The following is a 23,563-nucleotide window of genomic DNA, read 5'->3' as shown; positions in this document are numbered from 1 at the left end:
AGGTGGCCCTGTAGGATTGAATTTATTCATCTGCTCTTTGGTTTGTTGAATTGAGTGCATGTCTGTTGAGGATCATATTGTATTAAAAGGGGTATTTTGGGGTTGGTGGGCTGTAACTAGTGGTGTACCACAAGGAATCTAGATCTCAGCTCTTTACAATTTATATCAATGACTTGGATGAAAGGACTGAATGTAACATATCCAAGTTTGCAACTGATAGGTGGGAAAGGAAGCAATCAGGAGGGCACAAAGAAGCTGGGATATGGACATATTGAGTGAGTGGGCAAGAACATAGCAAATTGAATATCATGTGAAGCGTGAAGGTATCCACTTTAGTTGGAAAAATAAAAAGAGAACAGAATATTTTTGATTGGTGAGAGACTGGGAAATGCTTGCATTCAGAGGGATGTGGGTGTTCTTGTGCATGACTTACAGAAAGTTATGTGCAAGTACAGCAAAATATTAGAAAAGCAGATGGTATATTAGTTTTTGTTACAAAGGGATTGGAGTATAAGAGTAAAGAAGTCCAACTAAAATTATACAGGATATTGATAAGGCCACATCTTAGAATAAGTGGTCAGCCATTGAGGATTGACAAGTTGAAATGTCTCCACTCAAAGGATTATGAATCTTCTGAATTCTGAAGATAGGGGTTGATGAATATTTGGGGGCACTAAGGTAATTAAAGAATGCTGGAGGAGGAGTTGCGAATGTCCCCTTGTCATGGGAAATGAATGAAGTGGAGGCAATGTGAGGCAACTGCATATCATAAGGACCACCAGGAGAAAAGTGGTAGCATACCCCCAGGCATTGACAATATATGGCTCACTGATGTTCTTTTTGGAGGGAAAGTTTTTATAAATGGCCGTTCCTCCTTAGTGATCCTTGACAATCACTGTCAGCTCTTTGGTTCTGAGACTGTCTTGACTAAGCCTCAACTAGCATTGACAGATGCATAGTTTCTAATGGGAAACATATGGATAACGTTCATGAGGGGGAACCCCAACTGAAGCCAAATGCAGTACACTGTTAACCCAGCCTTTTGCTGTGAGTGTCACAGACCATGGCAGGATTTCTCCCAAAATAAAACTAAGTGCCCAAGGAGCAGGAAAATGGGAGTATTTCCCACCGGTATTTTGGGTGTACTTAGCAGAATGAATCTCCAACACTTTGAGCATTACAGAGTGCCTCAGCGTGATTCCCTCTGGTAAGTAGAGGGCGGGGCCTACTCCCATCCGAGAGGCCGGCAGCATAGTGCTGAGAGGGCCACTGAGCATGCGACGATCTGTCAATGCAGAGATTGGCGCTTGCACACTGGCCCTCCCATTGCTGGCCTCTGATAGCTGGCCTTCCCCTATTGCTGGCCTGCCCTGCAACCACACCGATCGCTGGCCTCCAGAACCACTGCCCCCCCCCCCCCCCCCCCCCAGGATCTCCCTGGGCCGGCCCTGACCCCCCAACCATGATGATCAGGCCCGAAACCCCCCCATGGCCAACTTCGATCGTCCTCCCCCACCGGTCCCAATTGCAGAGTGGCAGCAGGTTCCCCCCCATCTCCTCCAACAATTGCCCCCCAGTATGCCCCACCCCCTCAGGCCCTGGCCCATATGTACCAAACTAAACCTGATTTGGACCTTTGTAGTGTTTTCATATTACTCATCCTGGATGATATATTCATCAATTAGGCCACTTGGTGAACTGTGGTATTCAAAATTTCAGTCATTGCCTATTAATATGCTTCATCTGTTTGCTGTTGACAGGTTATCCCATCACTAAGTTCTTACAGCGAGATCTCTTCAATGCTATGATCTATTACCGTCACTTGGGAGGTGAAGTGTTTGAAGATTCCTTTGAATTTATCCTGTCCGATAGCCACGATCCTCCAAACCTCTCAGATCCTCAGGTACTGCTTTGTGTCAAACAACATGAATCCTTTAGGACAACCATATTATGCTGTTGAGATGGAAAACATAAACTTTTCAAGATGATTAAGCATTTATGTGCCAGAGGAATCATGTATCATAGAATCAGTTCTCAGTTCAATCCTCTGATTTTTCCCCATTGGTCCCTCACTTTCTTCCAAGTATTAGTTCAATTTGTTTTTGCAAGTTCCTTGAGAGTCTGGTTTTCCTAACTTTTCAAGCAATCCATATCTGATGCTGAATTTTCCCTTCACATCTTCTGCTCCAAGGAGAACAGTCTATCCACATAACTGGAGTCGCTCAATCCTGGGACCATTCTTGTAAATCTTTTCCACATCCCCTTGACTGTCATCCTGCCTAAAGTGTGGTGGTCAAATTGGAGCACAATAGGGCAGCTGAAACCTAACCATAATGCATTGGCTTTTTTGTACTTTGTCTGTATTTCCAAATCCAAAAATCCTGTATATCTTTTTAACAGCCTTGTCAACTTGTCCTGTCACCTTTTAAGAGTTTTGTATGTATACACCCAGAAACTGCTCTTTACTTGCCTTTGGGCATGCTTTTGACTGGAGGCATGTAAAAACGAGTGGATGCCCACAGGTGCCCACCCCATAACCTTTCAACTCACCCCCACAAATGTCATAATCAGTAGCCTGCCCACCAGATTTAAGTAAATAATTAATGGTCAATTAGGCTTGTAACCAGCCAACTGACACCCATAATTCACTGCCCACACCATAAAACTTGGTGTGGGAAATCATGCGGAAGTGGACAGCCCAATTTTAAAGGGTTGAAAAGAAGTTGGGGGGGGGGCTGCTCTTTGCACATGGTAGGCCGAAGTAAAAACGCCCTCCTTCCTTCCAACTTGCCTGCTGCCTTAAGCCCACCAACTCCAACTCACCTCCACTCCACTGCCCTCTCTACCCTGTCCAAACGGTCCCTTCCCAACATCTCAGACTTACCTGTTTCCAGAAATCCTTGGGCAACCTGCTCTTCCCCATTGCTGTCCCAAAAGCATCTACAAATGCACTCTTGGCTCTGCTGTGACAGATGTAGCTGCTGGCAAATCCGATTGATTGGCAGCTTCCAAGGGTGGGACTTCCTCCCTACTGGGGGCCGAGGTTCCATAAGCTGCCCATTTAACCCACCCCCCAGTTCTTTTATGACTGTGGGGTGTAGAACAGTCTATCCCTCTGCCGACTTTGCTTCTTGGTGGGCTGTGGTCCCAGTTAAATATTAGGAAGATTGATGTCAGTGCCGTCAGTGCCATCAGTCCCAGTGGCAAATTCTGCTCCATGGTTTGTGACTCTATGGGCCCGATTTTACCAAAATCGTGGTAAAGTTGGGCGTGGGCCTAAAACGCGGTCCGGACCCGACCCAAGGCCAATTGCACCTTTACCAACGGCAGATCTGGGCGCCGATCCGGCGCGCGCCCCTGGGGGGGGGGGGGGGGGGAGACGTCACATCCCCTCCCCCTCCCCCCCCCACTCAGGGAAGAGACGTCACATTCCCCCCTACCCCGCCCCCCAGGGAAGAGACATCACATCCCCCTACCCCCCCCTCCCCTCAGGGAAGAGACGTCAGATCCCCCCCTACCCCCCCTCAGGGAAGAGATGTCAGATTTCCCCCCCTCCTTTCAGGGAAGAGATGTCACATCCCCCCCCCACCCCGCCTGCCTCCCCCCTCAGGGAAGAGATGTCAGATCCCCCCCCCCCCCAGGGAAGAGACATCACATCCTCCCCCCCCAACCCCCCCCCCTCAGGGAAGAGACGTCAGATTCTTCCCACCTCACCCCCCCCCCCAACCAGGGAAAGTCAAAGGCAGTGCTGTCAGCGCTGCTTTTGACTTTCGCGCTCAGGCGTGCTGAGTACCGTCGGCTTCGAACTGCGCATGCGCAGCTCGGTGCTCTGACAGATGCAAATGCGCTAGGCCCCGCCCACTGGACCCGCACCGAAAAAAGGCGTATGGGGGCGCTGGAGCGCGGCTGCCGGGCGCGGGTCTGATTTACGACTGCACCCGGCACTTAGAGCCGATTTGGTAAAATCGGCCCCTATGTCTCTTCTGGTCTCTGACTAAACCAGACTGTTCACAACCTTGCTGTCAGATTTGACACTGACATGAGCTTTGGAGCACATAGCAATGCTATCACTAAGACTGTCTCTTTCTATTTGTATGATAGATAGATTTTTGAGGAATTAAGAGTTATGGTGAGTGGGCGGGTAAGTGGAGCTGAGTCCACGAAAAAAATCAGCCACGATCTTATTGAATGGCGAAGCAGGCTCAAGGAGCCTGATGGCCTACTCCTGCTCCAAGTGCTTATGTTCTTATGTTATGTAGTTCCTTATCAACACCCTTCCTGAAATACCTTGACTTGCAATTCCACAAATAGTTCTCCCTCGTATGACTAAATCTAGTACTTGTCTTAAGACTGGGTCATTTCTGATGGCGTTCCATACCTGGGCAGCGGACACTGGGGCCTTATCGTCTAGTTGAAAATACCCATCATTTTCGAGTGCCAATCAGGAACATCCATTCCTCCAGGGAGAGGCAGCCTTGAAAGTGCGTCAGCGGTACCATGTTTTTCTGATTGTCGATACCATATGTCGCAGAAGTATGCTGAGAAAAGTAGTGTCCAATTTTGTAAGCGTGTTGCTGCCATAGATGGTATTCCAGTATATGGCCCAAAAATGGTGCTGAGGGGCCTGTGATCAGTTATCAGCACAAAATGCCAGCCATGTAGGAAATGTGAGAATTTTTTCACCCCAAAGACAATACTCAACCCTCCCTTCTTGACCTGGGCATATTTTTGCGCTGATTTTGTCAAAGGCCTTGACACAAAGGCAATGGGCCTTTCTTCTCTATTGGACAATGCATGTGACAATACAGCACCAACCCCAAGGGCGAGGCATCGCAGGTTAATTACAATGGCAACTTCGGGTCGAAATGGGCTAGCACTTCTGACCTTCATAAAGCTTGTTTTACTTCCCAGTAAGCTTCTTCACACTCCTGGGTCCATCTCCATGGTTTGCCTTTCCAAGCAGTCAATGTAACGTTTTAAGCATAGTGGCCAGATCTGGCATGAACTGGCCATAGTAATCACCAATCCCAGGAATGATCACAATTGTGAAATGTTCTCCGGTCTGGGAGCTTTCATAATGACATCCATTTTCTTGGGTGCCTTCTGCAGTCTCTCTCTATCAATGATGTGGCCCAGGTATTCAATTGAATCTTTAAAAAATTTGCATTTCTCTTTCTGCAACCTTCTGAGGGTCTCTTCAAGGTTCTTCAAATGCTCCTCTTCGGTGGAGCCCAGGTAACACTTAGAATTTGATCTATTGCCCTCTGGAAAAGGACTGGTATTGGCATGATGCCAAAGGGAAGATGCTTGTAGCGGAAAAGCACCCAATGAATTATTATCATCAGAGGTGGTTGGGACTTTTCCATGACCCCCATTTGGGGATGGGCCTGAGACAAACCCCTCCTGCTAATCCATTAAACAGCTCCTCAATAAGAGGAAGTGGGTATTGATCTGCACGCAGTGCTGGGTTGACAGTGGGCTTGAAGTCCCCGCAGATTCTAATTGTGCATCTGTATTAAAAACTGGAACAATTGAAGTGGCCCATTCACTGGTGGTCACTGGGTTTAGTGCCCTTAATTCCGCCTCCACCTTCAGCCGAATGGCACACAGTACTGGACGTGCCTTCAGACTCCTTGAACGAGTCTCTAACTTCAGTTGAATTTTATTCTCGCACTCTTTCATCTCACCCAATGTCCTTATAGCTCTCCAGTACATCCTGTAAACTTGTTCTCGAATCTGCCAGCCTATTTAGCATGCCCCAGTTTAATTTTCATTTCTGCAACCAGGAGTGTCCAAACAAGGCAAGATAGTTGCCTTTGACCACTGGCACCCTGGCAGTGCCCACCAGCCTGATACTGCCCACTGGGCACCAGGCAGTGCCAACGGGTGAGCGTCAAGGGGAGGGCGGGGTGAAGGGGAGGCTCAGAATGGGGTGCTGTGTGCTCTGCAATCAGGGATTGCAGGGTCGGTGATCCACTGGCGTTGGGGTGGTGAACAGGGGCAACGATCAACCGGGGAGGGTGAATGGGGGATGCTCAGCGGAGAGTGGCAAGTTGGAGCAACTTTCAGCCATGAGGGGGTTAAAAGAGGGTTCCGTGAGGTGATCAGCTGGGGGTGGAAATGGGGTTGGCGATCGGCCAAGGGGAGGGATGGGGTGAGCAATCGTCGGGAAGGAGGGGCCACCATCGGACGGGATGTCTGGGGCAGTGGGGCGAGGCGATATCCATGGGGGGGGGGGACACATATTCCCAGTGCACTGTGTACTCTTTACACGGTGCTCTGGGAGATCAGGCACATGCAAATGGCACCTCTAGCAGTTAGCAGCTGGCTTCGTAGTGTGAAAAGACTTCGTCCACTCCCTCTACTTGCGAGAATCACACTTTGCCTCATTTGTTTCTCAATGTGGCATAAGATAGCGTCTGAGAGCTCACCCACAAAAAATGAATGCAATTCTCTCCCGTTTTCATACTCGTTCAACACTTAGAATTTGTTTGGTAAGATCGCTCCCTAAAACTTTTATTGTCGGAAGCACTTTGTGGCGGAGTCGACAAACCAAATGATCCCACAAAGCATCTTTCAGGAATCCATCAAATTCACAGTGCTCTGCCTGTCTTTTTAACACAGCCACAAATTGCACAATGGATTCTCTTTCCAACTGTATTTCTTTATAAAATCACAAAAGTTCTGCTATCATAAGGGGCTTTGGGGCATAATGGCTCCTTAGTATCTTGCACAACTCTGCTAGTGGTTTCTCTGTGGGCTTTTCAGGTTATATGAGACTTCTTAATGCCACAAACGTCTAACTCTCTATAGTACTTAAGAAGATTGTTACCACAAGTTCTCCATCTGCCTGATTAGCTTTTAACGATGAATGAAAATGCTCTGTTTATAGCACCCAGCTCTCCATCTCTTCATTGAATGGCCCTATTGCCCCGAACTGGCCCACAATTTTCTGTTCCCGCTGATGGGAGATTTTCCTGCCTTCGTGTTCTGTTGCCGCTTTTCGCGCGCTTTTGCCGCTCTTCACGCCACCGCTCTTCACTGACTCCCGTCTCCCACTCTTCCCACCAAATTTTAGCCCGGACCCCCTTGCGACTGCTTCCCCCGTGACTGTCTCGCTGCTCCCTCTGGAGAATTCCCCCTCCTGTTCCTGGCCTTCGATTGTAACCTGGGTCCTCACGCCACCATTGCCTTCAGCCTGTTTCCCGGTGAGTACCTCTCTGTAACGTCGAATGCGGTCTGAGACCCCTTGCGACCACTTCCCTCGATGCCTAGGCCTGTTCCTGTCTCAGCTCATCTCCCACTGAAACCCTCATTTATGCCTTCGTTTCCTTGATTATTCCAATCACACTTAGCCTGGCCTCTCACATTCTAACTTCCATAAATTTGAGGTAACCCAAAGCTTTGCTGTCCATGTCTCTAGTCATACCAAGTCAGATTTCCCCATCAGCCCTGTGTTTGCTGATCTAGATGGGGCTGCTGGTTAAGCAATGGCTCAATCTTAAAATTCCCCTCCTTGTTCTGATGCCACTCCCATGACCTCAACCCTCCCTATTTCTGTAATCTCCTTCAATCCCACAAATCTCTGTGATATCTGCGCTCATCTAATTCTGATCTCTAAGCATCACCAATGAATTGCCATGCCTTTAGATGACTAAAACACCTCCACCTTTGTATCTCTCTTCTTTCTTTAAAACCTATGTATTTGATTGACCAAACTTTTGGCTAGGTGCCCCAACAGCAGAGAAAGTGGAAGAGTTTGCCATAATCTTCAGATCATTGCTCGATAATGGGAAAATATCAGAGGATTTGAGAATGGCAAATGTGATACCTTTATTGAAGAAAGGGTGGAAAAAAAGCAGGAGATACAGGGGGATGTGAGGATGAGGCTTTTACACACTGAGTGGTAGTGACCTGGAACTCGCTACCTGTCGTGGAAATCGAGACAATGATTGGTTTCAAAAGGAAATTGGATAGGTACTTAAACAAAATGGGCTTACAGTGCTACAAGGGAATGGGACTGATTGATTGCCCTACAGAAATGGCCTGGATGTGATGGGCCAAATGGCTATCATTGGTGATGTTATATGACTCTGTGACAGTATCACTTAATTTGGCTCAGCGTGTAATTTTGTTTTATAACATCTCTGTAAAACACCCTGTGATGTTTTATTACAAAAAACACACTGTTTTTCTTTGTTCATTCGTGGGACATGGGCATCGCTGGCTGGCCAGCATTTATTGCCCATCTCTAGTTGCCCTTGAGAAGGTGGTGGTGAGCTGCAGCCTTAAATCGCTGCAGTCAATGTGCTGTGGGTTGACCTACAGTGCCGTTAGGGAGGGAATTCCAGGATTTTTACCCAGTGACTGCGAAGGAACGGTGATATATTTCCAAGTCAGGATGGTGAATGGCTCGGAGGGGAACTTGTAGGTGGTGGTGTTCCCATGTATCTGCTGCCCTTGTCTTCTAGATGGAAGTGGTCATGGGTTTTGAAGGTGCTGTCTAAGGATCTTTGGTGAATTGCGGCAGTGCATCTTGTAGATAGTACACACTGCTGCTACTGAGTGTTGGTGGTGGAGGGAGTGGATGTTTGTAGATGTGGTGCCAATCATTGTTGTATAATGAGCCTCATCTGCTAGCCAAATATAATGGGAAATTGTGGGCATGATGCTTGTGATTTCCTGTTACTGCTGTTGGGGCGGATGTTCCCCACTTGCAGCTGTATTTAGAAAACTGACTCTCCAAAGTCACAAGAATATCAAAATTGTAAACCTTTGCAGTGTTTAAAATGCTTGATGTTGAATATTTAAATTTATTATGTGCAGTGAATAACATGTTATCTGAATGATTTGATTCTTTAATGCTGTAAAATTCTGCCAGTCTTCTCACATAATCAATTTTATTGCAGACTGTAATTGTCCATATTACTCCAGTGGATGATCAGTTTCCCAAAGAAGCACCGGGGGTTGTACGCCATCTTGTTGTCAAGGAAACTGAGATAGCATATCTGACAAAGAACCAGTTGCATTTCACAGATTCTGAGTCACCGGATAGAGAGATCATATATACAATAACAACTCTGCCATTCTTTACTTCAATATTTGGGTAGGTTTATGTGGATCATACTTCTTTGTACATTATAAGTATGTCAAACTATGACAAATATTGATGTTATCATACACTGCAAAATATATTGTGGTTATTTTGGTTCACTAGATGATTGAGTAATGCCTCAGGGAATAACTGTTTGAGTCACAATGTGTGCTATTACCGTAAATTAAAATGAAAAAGGACATTAGGGCTTGGGTGAGATTGTGCAGGCTCAATGGACTGAATGACCTCCTTCTGCACTGTAGGGATTCAATGATTCTATGTTAGCAAAGCCAGTGTGTTCAGCAATGAACTTCAGTATCCATCACCAAGAGTAGTTCGGTGGCATGATGACTGACTGAACTGAAGGCATATCTACCAAACTGGACCTGTGACATGTGGTGAGCTAATTAATATGAGGAAGGAATGTCCTCCCCAAACTACCTGATGCAGATGACAATTTTCCCAGACTAGTAATCCAATCCACTTGAGACACAGGTTCAAATCCTCCCATGTTGGTAGAATTTAAATTTGATTAATTGATAAAAATCTGGAATTGAAAGCTGGTGTCAGTAGCAGCAACTATGATTCTAGCATTGTCTGTTGTAGAACAATCCCAAGTTGTGCAGGTTAGGTGGATTGGCCATGCTAAATTGCCCCTTAATGTCCCAAGATGTGTTGGTTAGGTGGATTAGCGGGGCAAATACATGCGGTTACTGGGACAGGGCGGGGAATGGGCCTGAGTAAGATGCTCTGTCGGAGAGTCGGTGCAGACTCGATGGGCTGAAAGGCCTCCTTCTGCACTGTGGGGTTCTATGACAAGTGAGGTTTTTTTTCAATGAAAACCCATATGATTCACGAATGCCCTTTAGGAAAAGGCACCTGCCATCCTTAATTGGTCTGGCTCAGAAAGCCACTTAGTTCTACCAATCTGTCACAGAAAAGTTGAAAAGGAATAAAATCAGATATTCCACCTGGCATGAACCTGGGCACAGAGAACAGGCAGTATTTTACCAAATCATATCAAAGAATAAAATTATAAACCTACATATATTCATGAGAGTGTTCATTGCAAAAGACAAGGAAGAAGATTTGCAACCATCCACTCTCATCTGATCTCATCCGCTTTGCCAGGGTAAGTCCCCTTCCGGCTCCCTCCAAGATCAAACTCTCATCATGGCATCATGCACTCAAACAGTGACTCTCTTCACTGATCTCATGGATCCATTAGCGGGGGACTCATAGCAACATTTATTCTCTCATGGACACTTTCATATCACCATCATCCCATCTGTCATGTTGCTCACACTGTATCTTCTGGTCCTTATGTGGAGGGTTCACATCTCTGCACAGCCAGATTATGAAGGACACAGCAAAGTGCAATCATGCAGGAAGTCCTCTCTGTTGTGTATTGCAGAAAGCCATCTGAGCGGTCTAGGCATCTGATTCGCATCTTAAGATGTAAAATGTGATTTGAGCCTCTTGCAAGATTTTCCACTCTCATCACCAAATCTGTCTGGAAACAATCGGACAGGAAAATCCATGGCTTGGAGTATTGTGTGCAGCTTTGGTCTCCTTACCTAAGAAAGGATCTATATGACATAGAGGGAGTGCAGCATTCACCAGACTGATTCCTGGGATGATAGGATTGTCATATCAAGAGAGATTGGGTCCACTGGGTCTGTATTCACAGGAATTTAAAAGAATGAGAGAGATCTTATTGAAATTTATACATTTATGATACTGGATGCAGAGAAGCTGTTTCCACTGTCTGGTAGATCTAGAACAAGGGATAAGCATTTTGAACTGAAATGAGGAGAAACCTCTTCACTGAGAAGGTGGGAAACCTGTGGAATTCTCTATCACAGAAGGCCAAATCACTGAACATATTTTGTTTTTGGTTGTGTTTGGTTTACTTAGGTCCTGAGTGTGCGATTGTGCCAGTTGGCTATGCGTGGGATGCCCTTCAGTTGGTGTCCTCAGTGTGGATGGCATCAGGTGCCCTTACAGTGTACCCAGAGGCTGCAGGGTTTGCTGCATTGGCCTCTGGAGGGGCCTTCATTTCCACTGGTGTAGGGGGCCTGGATTGCAGGCTGAATGCATGGGGCATGGTGCTGGTTCTGATACCTGCAGCAGGTGAAGCCAGTTTCATACGTGTTGATCACTGTCCAAGGAAATCACATAACTGTTCAGTTGTGGAGTATGACCATGTACCACCACCAGTTTACTGTGGCCACGTGTGGTCTGGATCCTGACCATTTGACCAGGTTCTACAGGACAAAGTGTGTGAGCATTTCAGTCATAATTCCTCTTTCTCCTTCATCGCCACTTCACAAGGGCACCACTCATGTTAGTTTTGATCTTTGGTTGCAAGAGGAATTGTCATCCTGATTCACCGAGAGAACATGCGCTGCAAGACAATGGCATGCCCTGTCTGTCAGAGCCTATGTGGCAGACTGAGGAGTGCAGCCTAGAAACCTGTGTAGCCTCAGGCACATTTCTCAAGCAGGTGCTTGGCCCTTTCTGCCAGGCCATTGGACTGTGGGTACAGTGGACCACTTGTGATGTGCTCAGAGTCCCATGTATATGCAAAGTCCATGGACTCTTTGGAAACTAGCTGAAGAGTGTTATCTGTCATTATGCGCTGTGGAATGCCATGTGTGGCAAAATGTCTCTTGAACTTGCTTATGACCGTGTTGCTCTTCATGTCTAGTAGGTGATCGATTTCAAACCAACCAGACGATAAGTCAACTGGGACCAAGTGCTGCTTACCATTCCATTTGAAAATATCAGCCACTGTGAATGACCATGGGAGATCCAGGACCTCATGTAGGTGCAGTTGTTCCCTGGTTTGATGTATCTTGAGTGTATTGCATGGCGCATACCAAGATACCTCTCCATGTCCACGTACATCGAAAGCCAGTACAGAGATTCCTTTGCCCTGTACCTGGTTACCTCCTGGATATCTTTGGTTGAGTTGTTGGGTGTTATACCTCTGCAAAGAGGTAGAGATGATGAATTGCTGATGCCAGAGTATCAGCTTCTGTTGTACAATTAATTCCTCACGAATAGAGAAGAATGTGCGGAGCTCATGGGGAAGCTCTTTTGCAGACTTGGGCTAGCCTTTCAAACTGACTTTGTACAGCTGTCTACATGTGAGATCCACCTGTGGGCATCCTTCAGTTTCTTGATTTGATGAGACTAAAGTACCTGAATGATCATGATGTCAATGTCCTCCTCACCATCTGGTTAGTGGTGGGTAGGAAGTCTCTGGAAAGAGCATCAGCAAGCTACAGCTCCTTACCATGTTTGTAGACAACACAGGTTATAGTGTTGCAGCTTGAGCACCATGCGCTGAAGTCATGCAGACGTGGTTTGAAGAGGCTTTTTAAGAATTGTGATAAGTGACCGATAATCAGTTTGAACACTTAACAGGACCACCATAGATGAAGTCATGCAACAACTAGGGCAAGGAGCTCCTTCTCGATTTGGGCCTAATTTGTCTCAGTGCCTTGGTGTGAAAGCTACTGGCCTGCCATTCTGGATGCAAACCACACCAGGTCCATACTGGGAGGCATCTGCTGATAAGAGTACTGGGGCTTGAAAGTCAAAATATGGTACCACTGGAGGAGCTGAGGTAGCTTGAGCTTGTTAAATGCAACAGTGTGGTGCTTTTGCCAAACATCATTCAACATCCTAGTGGAGGAGCTGATGAAGTGGTTCAGTGACTGTACTGTAGCAAGACTGAACTTGGAAAAATAATTCATCATACTCACTGCAAAGCATGCTTGTCCTCAGGAATGGGCATCTGTCGTATAGCCTTTGTCTTGTCTGGATCTGGCTTCACTCCATCGGCTGTGAGAAAGTTACCCACATAAGGAGCCTGGTTGACTCTGAAGCTACATTTAGCAGGGTTGAGCTTTAACTATTATGGCCCTGAATCTGTTGAGGACTAAGCAAAGATATGCATCATATTCTTACATTGTACAACCACAGACCAGGATGTCATCAACAATGACTTTGCAGGGTTGCATACAGAGGAAACAATATCTGCCTACCGGATATATGGGTGTGGTGATTTTCGAAGATTCTTCTCCCAACGGGATTTGCCAGAACCCACACTTCACATCCAAGATACTGAAGACCTTGGCATTGGACATGTCTCCTTTGACCTGTTCCACCATCTTCATAGGGGGGTTAAGGTCTGATCAGTGCCTTATTCAGATGGACTGTGTCAATACAGATCCTGACTGACAGATCCTGCCATCTCTTTACTGCAGCAGCCATTGCTGAAACCCAGCCCGTGGCCTTGTCTATACAGTTGGGACATCCAGTGCGGTGATGCAGTCCAGCTCATCGATTACTTTTTGCTTCATCACTAGGGGGACACTTCTTGGAGCACAGACCATGGTGGAATCAAGATATTTAGTCTTATAGGAACTATTACAGGTAGCTTTCCAATTGTGTTGGTGTTGAATTGGTCTATATATTTCACCATTTCTCAAGCTTGGTGCTGCAGACTGTCTACGTCTGGACCAAGGTGGATTAACCCCAGTGTAATGCTGCCTCAAAGACCAAAAGGCGGCTTCACGTTTTGGTCAACAACATGAAACTGAAAGCTGCCTGGTGTGCAGTGGAGTGTAACCATACCTTCTGTGTGGATAGTCTGTCTGCCATATACCACAAGCTCCACTTGAGTGCTAAGATCTGGTGCAGCACAGGGTTGATTTACTGCAACAACTGCCTGGACAGGACATTGCACTTTGCTTCTGCATCAACCTTTACTTTTAGTTTTGCCTTGCTGCAGGCACTGTTTAATGTGGTGAAAATCTCACCCTTCTCCATTATGGTGTCAATGCTCTCACAGTAAAATGTTTTTGGAGGGTCCATGCCTTTGATGTTACGATTACACTCCAATTCATTTCCCCCGTTCATGCTCTGGGATCTGGAGAACTGTCGTGTGCCTGGTGGCATGGGCAGGCTGATGTGACTTGGGATGTGTAGTATTTGATGAAATGGTTCCATTTGCCATACTTGTTATAGCGTTTACCAAACGACAGGCAAGTAATTCTGTTCTGTGAGTGATGGTTGCTGCAGTTGGAGCAGGGTGTGCTCTTTACCGCAAAAACCTCTTTCCCGCATTCACTTTTTGCTGCTGCCTTCTGACTGCTTGTTCAGCATACAGATGCTGAGGCAGTTTCCAGCATTAAATCTCGCGAAGACGATGCTTGCAAACAGCATTGCTATGGACTCCACACACAGTGCGATCTGTCACCAACTTGTTGGTGAGTGTGCCAAAAGCTTATTTCTTGGTTTGAATTTTTAAAGTTACAGCATTTGACTGAACAGGCTCATCAAACATTTGGTTGATTGTATTGAGTGCTCATCTCTCCAGTTTGATATTCTTTACTGGCATGCATATGTGCTCAAACCTTTTGGGAAATATTTTGGGATCCTCCTATGCCTTTACCTTCTCTGATTTGTGCAATAGGCTGACACCACAGTTGATAGGTCACTCTCTTTTTCAATCTTGTCCAGTTGTCTGCGACGTTTTTGCTGAGCACAAGCGGGTTGATGTGGCATAGTCCCTATGCGATTCTGTCAACTCCTGACAGGATTGGTGGCTTCCAATTAGTGGCAATGAGGGACCAACAATAGGAGTTATTTTTTAACAGTAATTGAGTAGCTCTTATGTGCTGTGCCTCTGCCCACACTCTGGGAGATCTCCCGCGCCCTTGCCACATGCCATCTTTTGTACCCCACGTCCTTCCAACAGCTACGTGACCATCTCATCTCATCCAATATAGAACATAATAGAGACCAATAAAGAAATCTTCTTGCATGGGACACAGTTAAATAAGCTCACAACACCAGGTTAAAGTCCAAGAGGTTTATTTGGTAGCATGAGCTTTCAGAGCGCCGCTCCTTCATCGGGTGATTGCAGGATTTGTTTCACAAACAGGGCATAAATCAACACATTCAATCACAAGATAATGGTTGGAATGCAAGACTTAACAGATAATCAAGTCTTTACAAGTGCAGACAATGCAAGTGGAGAGAGGGTTAAGCACAGGTTAAAAAGGTGTGAATTGTCTCCAGCCAGGACAGTTAGTGAGATGCCTCACATTGTTTAAAAAGTACCTGGATGAGCACTTGGCACATCATAACATTCAAGGACCAAATGCTGGTAAATGGGATTAGGTGGGAGGTCTGGTGTTTCTCGTGTGTAGACTCGATGGGCTGAAAGGCCTCTTCTGCACTATATGATTCGATGATTCTATGTTGATAGTGGGAGATTCACATAGAAACATAGAAACCCTACAGTGCAGAAGGAGGCCATTCGGCCCATCGAGTCTGCACCGACCACAATCCCACCCAGGCCCTACCCCCACATATTTTACCCGCTAATCCCTCCAACCTACACATCCCAGGACTCTAAGGGGCAATTTTTTTAACCTGGCCAATCAACCTAACCCGCACATCTTTGGACTGTGGGAGGAAACCGGAGCACCCGGAGGAAACCCACGCAGACACGAGGAGAATGTGCAAACTCCACACAGACAGTGACCCGAGCCGGGAATCGAACCCAGGACCCTGGAGCTGTGAAGCAGCAGTGCTAACCACTGTGCTACCGTGCCGCCCCGCCCCAGTGAGGGTAATGCCATTGAATGGCAAGGGGGATGGTTAGATTCTCTTTTGTTGGAGATGGTCATTGCCTGGCACTTGTGTGGTCTGAATGTGACTTACCATTTGTTAGCCCACAACATGGAATGCTTCAGTATCTGAGGAGTCACGAATGGTGCTGAATATTGTGCGATCATCAGCGAACATCCCCACTTCTGACCTTGTATGGAAGGAAGTTTGTTAAATTCTTCTTCAGAGAGGGGGGCAGTGTCAGTGTCGGGGAATTTTGTCCCCTTCTTTTTGTCCACATTTGGAATATTGTGTGCAGTTCTGGTCACCTCACTATAAGAAGGATGTGGAAGCGCTGGAAAGAGTGCAGAGGAGATTTACCAGGATGCTGCCTGGTTTGGAGGGTAGGTCTTATGAGGAAAGGTTGAGGGAGCGAGGGCTGTTCTCTCTGGAGCAGAGGAGGCTGAGGGGAGACTTAATAGAGGTTTATAAAATGATGAAGGGGATAGATAGAGTGAACGTTCAAAGACTATTTCCTCGGGTGGATGGAGCTATTACAAGGGGGCATAACTATAGGGTTCATGGTGGGAGATATAGGAAGGATATCAGAGGTAGGTTCTTTACGCAGAGAGTGGTTGGGGTGTGGAATGGACTGCCTGCAGTGATAGTGGAGTCAGACACTTTAGGAACATTTAAGCGGTTATTGGATAGGCACATGGAGCACACCAGGATGATAGGGACTGGGATAGCTTGATCTTGGGTTCAGATAAAGCTCGGCACAACATCGTGGGCCGAAGGGCCTGTTCTGTGCTGTACTGTTCTATGTTCTGTTTAAGGCCTGCTTGTCCCCAGATCCTCCCACAACATCATATGTTTTACACCCGAGCCCACAAAACAAAGCAACAAAAAAAGGTCAGTCTTGTTATTGTTAGTAAAAAATATAAGAACCCTGGTTTGATGTAATCTCCCGGCTACTCGTCTTTGGATTTTTAAAAATGTATGGGAAGAGGGACTTTGCTGCCTGTTTTTTTTCCTCTTATTCATGGGATATGGGCATTGCTGGCTTGGCCAGCATTTCCTGCTCATCTTTGATTGCCCTTGCAGTGCTATTTTAGAGGGCATTTGTTGCGGATTTGCTGTGGATTGCTGTGGATCTGGAGACACATTTAAGCCAGACTGGATAGGATGGCAGATTTCTTCCCCTAAAGGACATTAGTGAACCAGATGAGATTTTATTGGTTTCATGGTCATCATTAGACTTTTAATCCTAGATTTTTATTGAATTCAAATTTCATAATCTGCCCTGGTGGGATTCGAACCTCAGACCCCAGATAATTACGCTGGGTCTCTTAATTACTAGTCCAGCAACAGCAACAATACCAGTACTCCACTGCCTCCCCAGATTGATGAAGCAGCTGAAGATGGTTGGGCTTGGGATACACCTGCAGTGATGTCCTGGAACTGAGATGATTGACCTCCATCAACTCACAATCATCTTTCCTTGTGCTAGGTATGACTCCAACCAGCGGAGTGTTTTCCCCTGATTCCCATTGACTCCAGTTTTGCCAGGGTTCCTTGATGCCACAAGTGGTCAAATACTGCTTTCAGTGTCAAAGACAATCGCTCTCACCAGGACTGTAATGAGGTCAGAAGCTGAGTGACCCTGGTGGAAACGGAACTGATCCTCTGTAAGCAAGTTATTCCTAAGCAAATGTTGCTTGATAGCATTATTGGTGACCACTTCCATCACTTTACTGATGATCAAGAGTTGAATAATAAGGTGGTAATTGGCCGGGTTGGATTTGTCCTGTTCCTTGTGTATAGGAATTAGCTGGGCAATTTTCCATTTTGCCGGTTAGATGCCAGTGTTGTAATTGTACCATAACAGCTTGGCTAGGGGCGCCACAAATTCTGGAGCACAAGTCTTCAGTACCTTTGCTGGAATATTGTCAGCGTCCATATTCTTTGCAGTATCAAGTGCATTCAGCTGTTTCTTGATATCAGGTGGAGTGAATTGAACTGACTGAAGACTGACATCTATGATCCTGGGGAGCTCCAGAGGAGGTCGAGATGGATCATTAGCTTGATTTTGATTTGATTTGATTTATTATTGTCACATGTATATACAGTGAAAAGTATTGCTTCTTGTGCACTATACAAAGTATACTGTTCACAGAGAAGGAAACGAGAGAGTGCAGAATGTAGTATTAGTCATTGTTAGGGTGTAGAGAAAGATCAACTTAATGAGGTAGGTCCATTCAAAAGTCTGATAACAGCAGAGAAAAAGCTGTTCTTGAGTCAGTTAGTACGTAACCTCAGACTTTTGTATCTTTTTCCCAATGGAAAAAGGTGGAAGAGAGCATGCCCAGAGTACGTGGGGTGCTTAATAATGCTGGCTGCTTTTTAGAGGTAGCGGGAAGTGTAGATGGAGTCAGTAGATGGGAGGCTGATTTGAATGATAGACTGGGCTACATTCACGACCCTTTGTAGTTTCTTGCAGTCATGGACAAAACAGGAGCCATATTAAGTTGTGATACAACCAGAAAGGATGCTTTCTATGGTGCATCTGTAAAAGTTGGTGAGAGTTGTCGTGGAAATGCTGAATTTCTTTAGCCTTCTTTCTTAATCATAGCGTCGGCGTGGAGGGGACCAGGACAGGTTGTTGGTGATCTGGTCACCGAGCAACTTGAAGCTCTCACACGGTGGCACAGTGGTTGGTACTGCTGCCTCACAGCGCCAGGGTCCCTGGTTCGGTTCCCAGCACACTGTCTGTGTGGAGTTTGCACGTTCTCCGTGTGTCTACGTGGGCTTCCTCCGGGTGCTTCGGTTCCCTCCCACAGTCCGTGAGATGTGCTGGTTAGGTGCATTGCCCTGAACAGGCGTCAGAGTGTGGTGACTAGGGGAATTTCACAGTAGCTTTATTGCAGTGTTAATGTAAGTCTTATTTGTGACTATTAACTAAACTTTAAACTTTATTCCACTTCATCCCCATTGGTGTAGATAAGGGCATGTCCTCCACTACGCTTCCTGAAGTCAATGACTATCTCCTTCGTTCTACTGACATTGAGGGAGAGATTATTGTCGTTGCACCATTTCACCAGATTCTCTACCTCTTTCCTGTAATATTTGTAAAGCCTCCTCCTCCAGTGAGTTGATTAATTCTCCACCACCATTCATGACTGGATGTGACAAGATTGCAGAATTTAGAATTGCTTAACTCTGTCCATTACTTCTTGCTTATGCTGTTTGGCACACAAGTAGTCCTGTGTTGTAGCTTCACTAGGTTGACACCTCGTATTCAGGTATGCCTGGGTGCTGCTACTGGTATTTCCTCCTGCACTCTTCATTGAACAAATAGGAAATTAAACTCATCTATGTCAGTGTTACAAAATAAACTCTTAGCAAATCAGCACTCTATTTTATGTCATTGACTTCCATAGAATAGAAAATCAGATGTGGTATATGAAGGCGGCTGAGAATATTTTGCGTTAACCTCCATAAATGTCTGCAATACTGCACATTAGCAAAATGTTTTTGATCTTTACCTCGAGCTGTATCATCTCAAAGGTTGAGTTAATCTGTTTGCAAACGTCAACACCTAATGGGATTTTTTAATAGAATTCATTCTTGGGATATGGGCATTACTGGCAAAATCAGTATTATTGCCCATCTTGATTTGTCCTTGAGTAGGTGGTGATGAGCTTTCTTCTTGAACTACAGTAATCCATGTCGTGAAAATATTCCCATAATGTTATTTAGTAAAGCGTATCAGGATTTTGTTGATGATAGAATAGTGATAAATGTTCAAGTGGGAATGGTATATGGCTCAGTGGGAAACATTGAGGTGATAGTGTTTACATGCTGCACACATCAGGTAAGTAGAGAGTCTTCCACCATAGTCCTTTAAAGGTAGTGGAGACGCTTTGGGAATTCCCGAAGTGAACTGCAGAAAATGCAGAATACCCAGCCTCTGATCATTTCTGATTGCCATGGCAATAATGTGGTTATTCCAATTGAGTTTCTGCCATTACTGAAAATAAAATGCTGGAAATGTTGACTGTGCAACTTTAAAGAGTGCAACTCTTCCTCTCCTCTTGTTTGCATTTGGAGAAAAAAAACCAAAATTTGGTATTTGTGTAAACAGAAACAAACTGTGAGTCTAAAACTGGTTGAATGATGATGTTTAAAGTTCAATGCTGGCAGTTCCTGAAGTCTAATTATGTGTCTCCTTCCCTATTGAGCTTGTCTGATGCTGGGAAACTGTTTCTAACAGACAGCATGAAGAAATTGATGAAAGAATCCAGTGTCCCGATGCTCAGATCATTCACACAGGTATTTACAATTTAATACTCTCAGAAAAAAGTATTTAATCCATTTGGATCAGTTTGGTACGGAAATAGTATTAGACTATTAATAAAACTAATTAAAGGTCTTCAATAAGATTACAATATAATCCATATAGCACAGAATGAGTTTATTCAGTCCATCATGCCTGCATTTGTCCAATTAGTCCCCATTCACTGTTCTTTCCCTCTACCCTAACAAACAACATCCTTCAAGTATTTGGGGTTGGGGTGTGGAATGGACTGCCTGCAGTGATAGTGGAGTCAGACACTTTAGGAACATTTAAGCGGTTATTGGATAGGCACATGGAGCACACCAGGATGATAGGGAGTGGGATAGCTTGATCTTGGTTTCAGATAAAGCTCGGCACAACATTGTGGGCCGAAGGGCCTGTTCTGTGCTGTACTGTTCTATGTTCTATTTTCTATTTATCGCATTTACTCTTGAGATTCATTGCTGAATCTGCTTCCACCATCCTTTCAAGCAGTACATTCCAGATTTTATCGATTGCTATGCAAAAAATGTCTCCTCATTGATTGACAAAAGAACCAGCGGCAACATTAATGAATAGTTTTTAATGCATGCAACAATGGTCGAGATTTGGATCGGGTTGCTTGCTATGATGGTGGATAAAGATTCACCAGCTTCTCACCACTAGCACTAGTTCTGTATTATCATGGTTTGGTTTAGCCTACCCATTGAAGCAGTTTCTGAAATGTGTGCTGGGCTTCCCAGTCATTTCCTCCGAGCTACAACTAGAAATGTGAGTGTAGCGCTGAAAGAGTGGCACAGTGTGGAGTTTGCATGTTCTCCCTGTGTCTACGTGGGTTTCTTCTCAGTGCTCTGCTTTCCTCCCCAGTCCAAAGGTGTGCACTTTAGATTGATTAGCCATGCTAAAATTGCCCCTTAGTGTCCCAAGATATATAGGTTCGGGGGATTAGCAGAGTAAATAGGTGAGGTCATGGGGTAAGACTGGGTAAGAGTTGATACAGACTCGATGGGTCGAATGACCTCCTGCACTGTTAGGATTCCATGATTCTAAATCAATATCCCCCAAGGATCAGAGGTGTTGGTCTTACACAAAGATATTAGGAGGTCAGGTTGTTCTGAACATTTTTCCATCGAGAAAATGTGAAAATACAAATTATGTTTACTGAGAGACAAGCTGTATTCATGAAAACAGCAAATCACATCAAAAATGTTGGGTTTCTATGTTCACCCAAAGTGTTTAGCAATTCGCATCAAACCTCACCTCTCCACATTTTTACTTGGTTTGCCTTTAAGTAGATCTAACAAACATGTGCGAAAGAGGTGAATATTTAGTCCACATCAGAGGGTGGTGCTCCTGTCCCATCCATGTGTTGTTATCATGCATGTAAATGCAGATCAGTGGGGCAACTCCTGTAAATTCAGGTGCTGCAAGTGTCGGAGGTGGTGGCGTAGTGGTATTAACACTGCACTAACAATCCAGAGATCCAGGATAATGCTCTGGGGACTGGGTTCAAAACCCACCATAGCAGATAGTAGAATTTAAATGTAAAGCAATCTGGAATTAAAGTGTAATGATGACCATTAAACCATTGTCATAAAAATCCATCTGGTTCACTTGCAGTTTTTTGAAGGTATTTATAGGCAACCCAAATCGTTAACATAGGATTTGAAATATTGCTTACATTTTCTTGTTGTATTTTTCTTCTCTCACTGACGTTATCCCCACTATTGTGACATGTGTGTCCCATTTTGTTTCAGCATGCTGTGAATTATCTGAAAGTGGCCTACATGCCTCCTATGCAAGATATAGGGCCAGACCCACAGCACCTTCAATTTCTCTTTTCAATCAGCAATCAACATGGTGGCACTTTAATTGGTTTCTGCTTCAATATTACAATCCTCCCAGTTGACAATCAAGCTCCAGAGGTAGGCAATTTCATGCTAAGACTCAATTGCAGTAACTGGGGGTTGATTTTGACAGTCGAACAAAGCATTCTGGTTGATCACTGTGGGATAGCAAACAGACAACTCATTGCAGCTCACCAAATTGGGGCTTCCAATATTGGGCTGACTTAGACGTCAGTAAATAACTATATGGATCACAATCATGGAGGCTCTGGGACCAGGATGGCACAGATTATTTTTGTCGGCCTTAGGGACTCGCTCCTCTGGACCCCACAGAAAAAAAATTCAAACTTAATTTGGCTGTTAAATTTGATATATAGGATACACTCATCCTATATTTAAATTAGTCTGTAATGCACCTCAATTTCACACAGATTAACATTTTTCAAGCATTTGTAAAGCCCATGTTATCTGTTTGCCTCTTAGCTCCATCACCCATGCATAATGTTAGGCCTAAGGCTGAGACACCAACCAATTCCAACTAAACTGGCAAATTAGGGTCTGAGGAGCTTAGGTCTGAGACAGATTGGTGTTTGGGGTGCCCTGTAGTAGGACTCTTTCAAATGGTCACCTCTGCATTGGTATCAACAGGCCCAATAAGGCTACAATAGCATTTTAAGACCATTACTATCTGGTTAACATCAGACAATAGAAGTGAAAATTTATCCATGGTCATCGGTGATTTGAAAAGACATGAACTACTGGAGACCAGACACACAAGTCTTCCTGGAGAATAAATATAGTTTCGTTTGCTGTTCTGGTAGAAAGTATTTGTGTATCTGTAATAATTCCAGTTCACCAGTTAGATAAATAACAACTGCAATGTTTGTTTACATATAACAATAATACAGAGGCTTATAACCTCATGGCTGCCAGTCAGCTCTTGAAAGTTCTGGAACAGAAACTTGAGCTCACCAGTGTGACCCCCACCCTGCTCCCCAAGTGGTTCCCTGGGTCATGTGACCCTTACTCTGGAGATGGATCCTTAAAGGGACAATCACCACAGTACCCACTAAAAGACAAACGATTATTGGACCATCTCACTAATCAACCACCAGCAAGCTCAAACAGAAATATTAACAGATACGCTGCTACTATGATGTTGGGGTTTGGCCAAGCTTGCCACATACAATTTCTTTTAGTGAATAATTTAATGTACAGTGCAACTTATCCACGAGGGAAACATTAACTTTGTTTCTCTCTCCTGCTGAGTTTTTCCAACAATTTCTGCTTTTATTCCAGATTTCCAGTATCCACAGTATTTTGCTTTTATTATCCACTTTTTGTTTCTTTGATTTAATACTAGACAAAGGATAATTTCAATGGTGATCTGCCCTCAGGGTGATTATGATGTTACCTGGGCAATAACAATATATAAATGAAAAGTAAAAACCTTGTTCTTGTGTCCAAGCATATTCATAAAAGTCTGACTAACTGAAAACCAAGAAACCGGAACGGTGATTGGCATTGCTACCTCATAACGCCAGGGACCCGGGTTCAATTCCGGCCTCAGGTCACTGTCTGTTGGGAGTTTGCACGTTCTCCCCGTTTCTGTGTGGGTTTCCTTCAGGTGCTTTAGTTTCCCCCCACACTCCAAAG

General features: G+C 45.0%; 1 protein-coding gene across 1 annotated transcript in view; it reads left to right on the top strand.

The window, feature by feature from the left end:
- frem1a (Fras1 related extracellular matrix 1a) overlaps nucleotides 1–23,563 on the top strand; it is a 270,213-nt gene that overhangs the window by 135,384 nt on the left and 111,266 nt on the right. Inside the window, exons 12-15 of the mRNA XM_078214133.1 lie at nucleotides 1,761–1,903; nucleotides 8,910–9,106; nucleotides 19,966–20,056; nucleotides 21,818–21,985. Of these exons, the coding sequence (XP_078070259.1) occupies nucleotides 1,761–1,903; nucleotides 8,910–9,106; nucleotides 19,966–20,056; nucleotides 21,818–21,985 (599 nt within the window). The remainder of the gene's footprint in view (nucleotides 1–1,760; nucleotides 1,904–8,909; nucleotides 9,107–19,965; nucleotides 20,057–21,817; nucleotides 21,986–23,563) is intronic.

This window comes from Mustelus asterias, chromosome 6, assembly GCF_964213995.1.
Source record: "Mustelus asterias chromosome 6, sMusAst1.hap1.1, whole genome shotgun sequence".
Classification (NCBI taxonomy): Eukaryota; Metazoa; Chordata; class Chondrichthyes; order Carcharhiniformes; family Triakidae; genus Mustelus; species Mustelus asterias.
The sequence above is the reverse complement of the archived record's forward strand: the minus strand, read 5'-3'. Positions and strand labels throughout refer to the sequence as shown.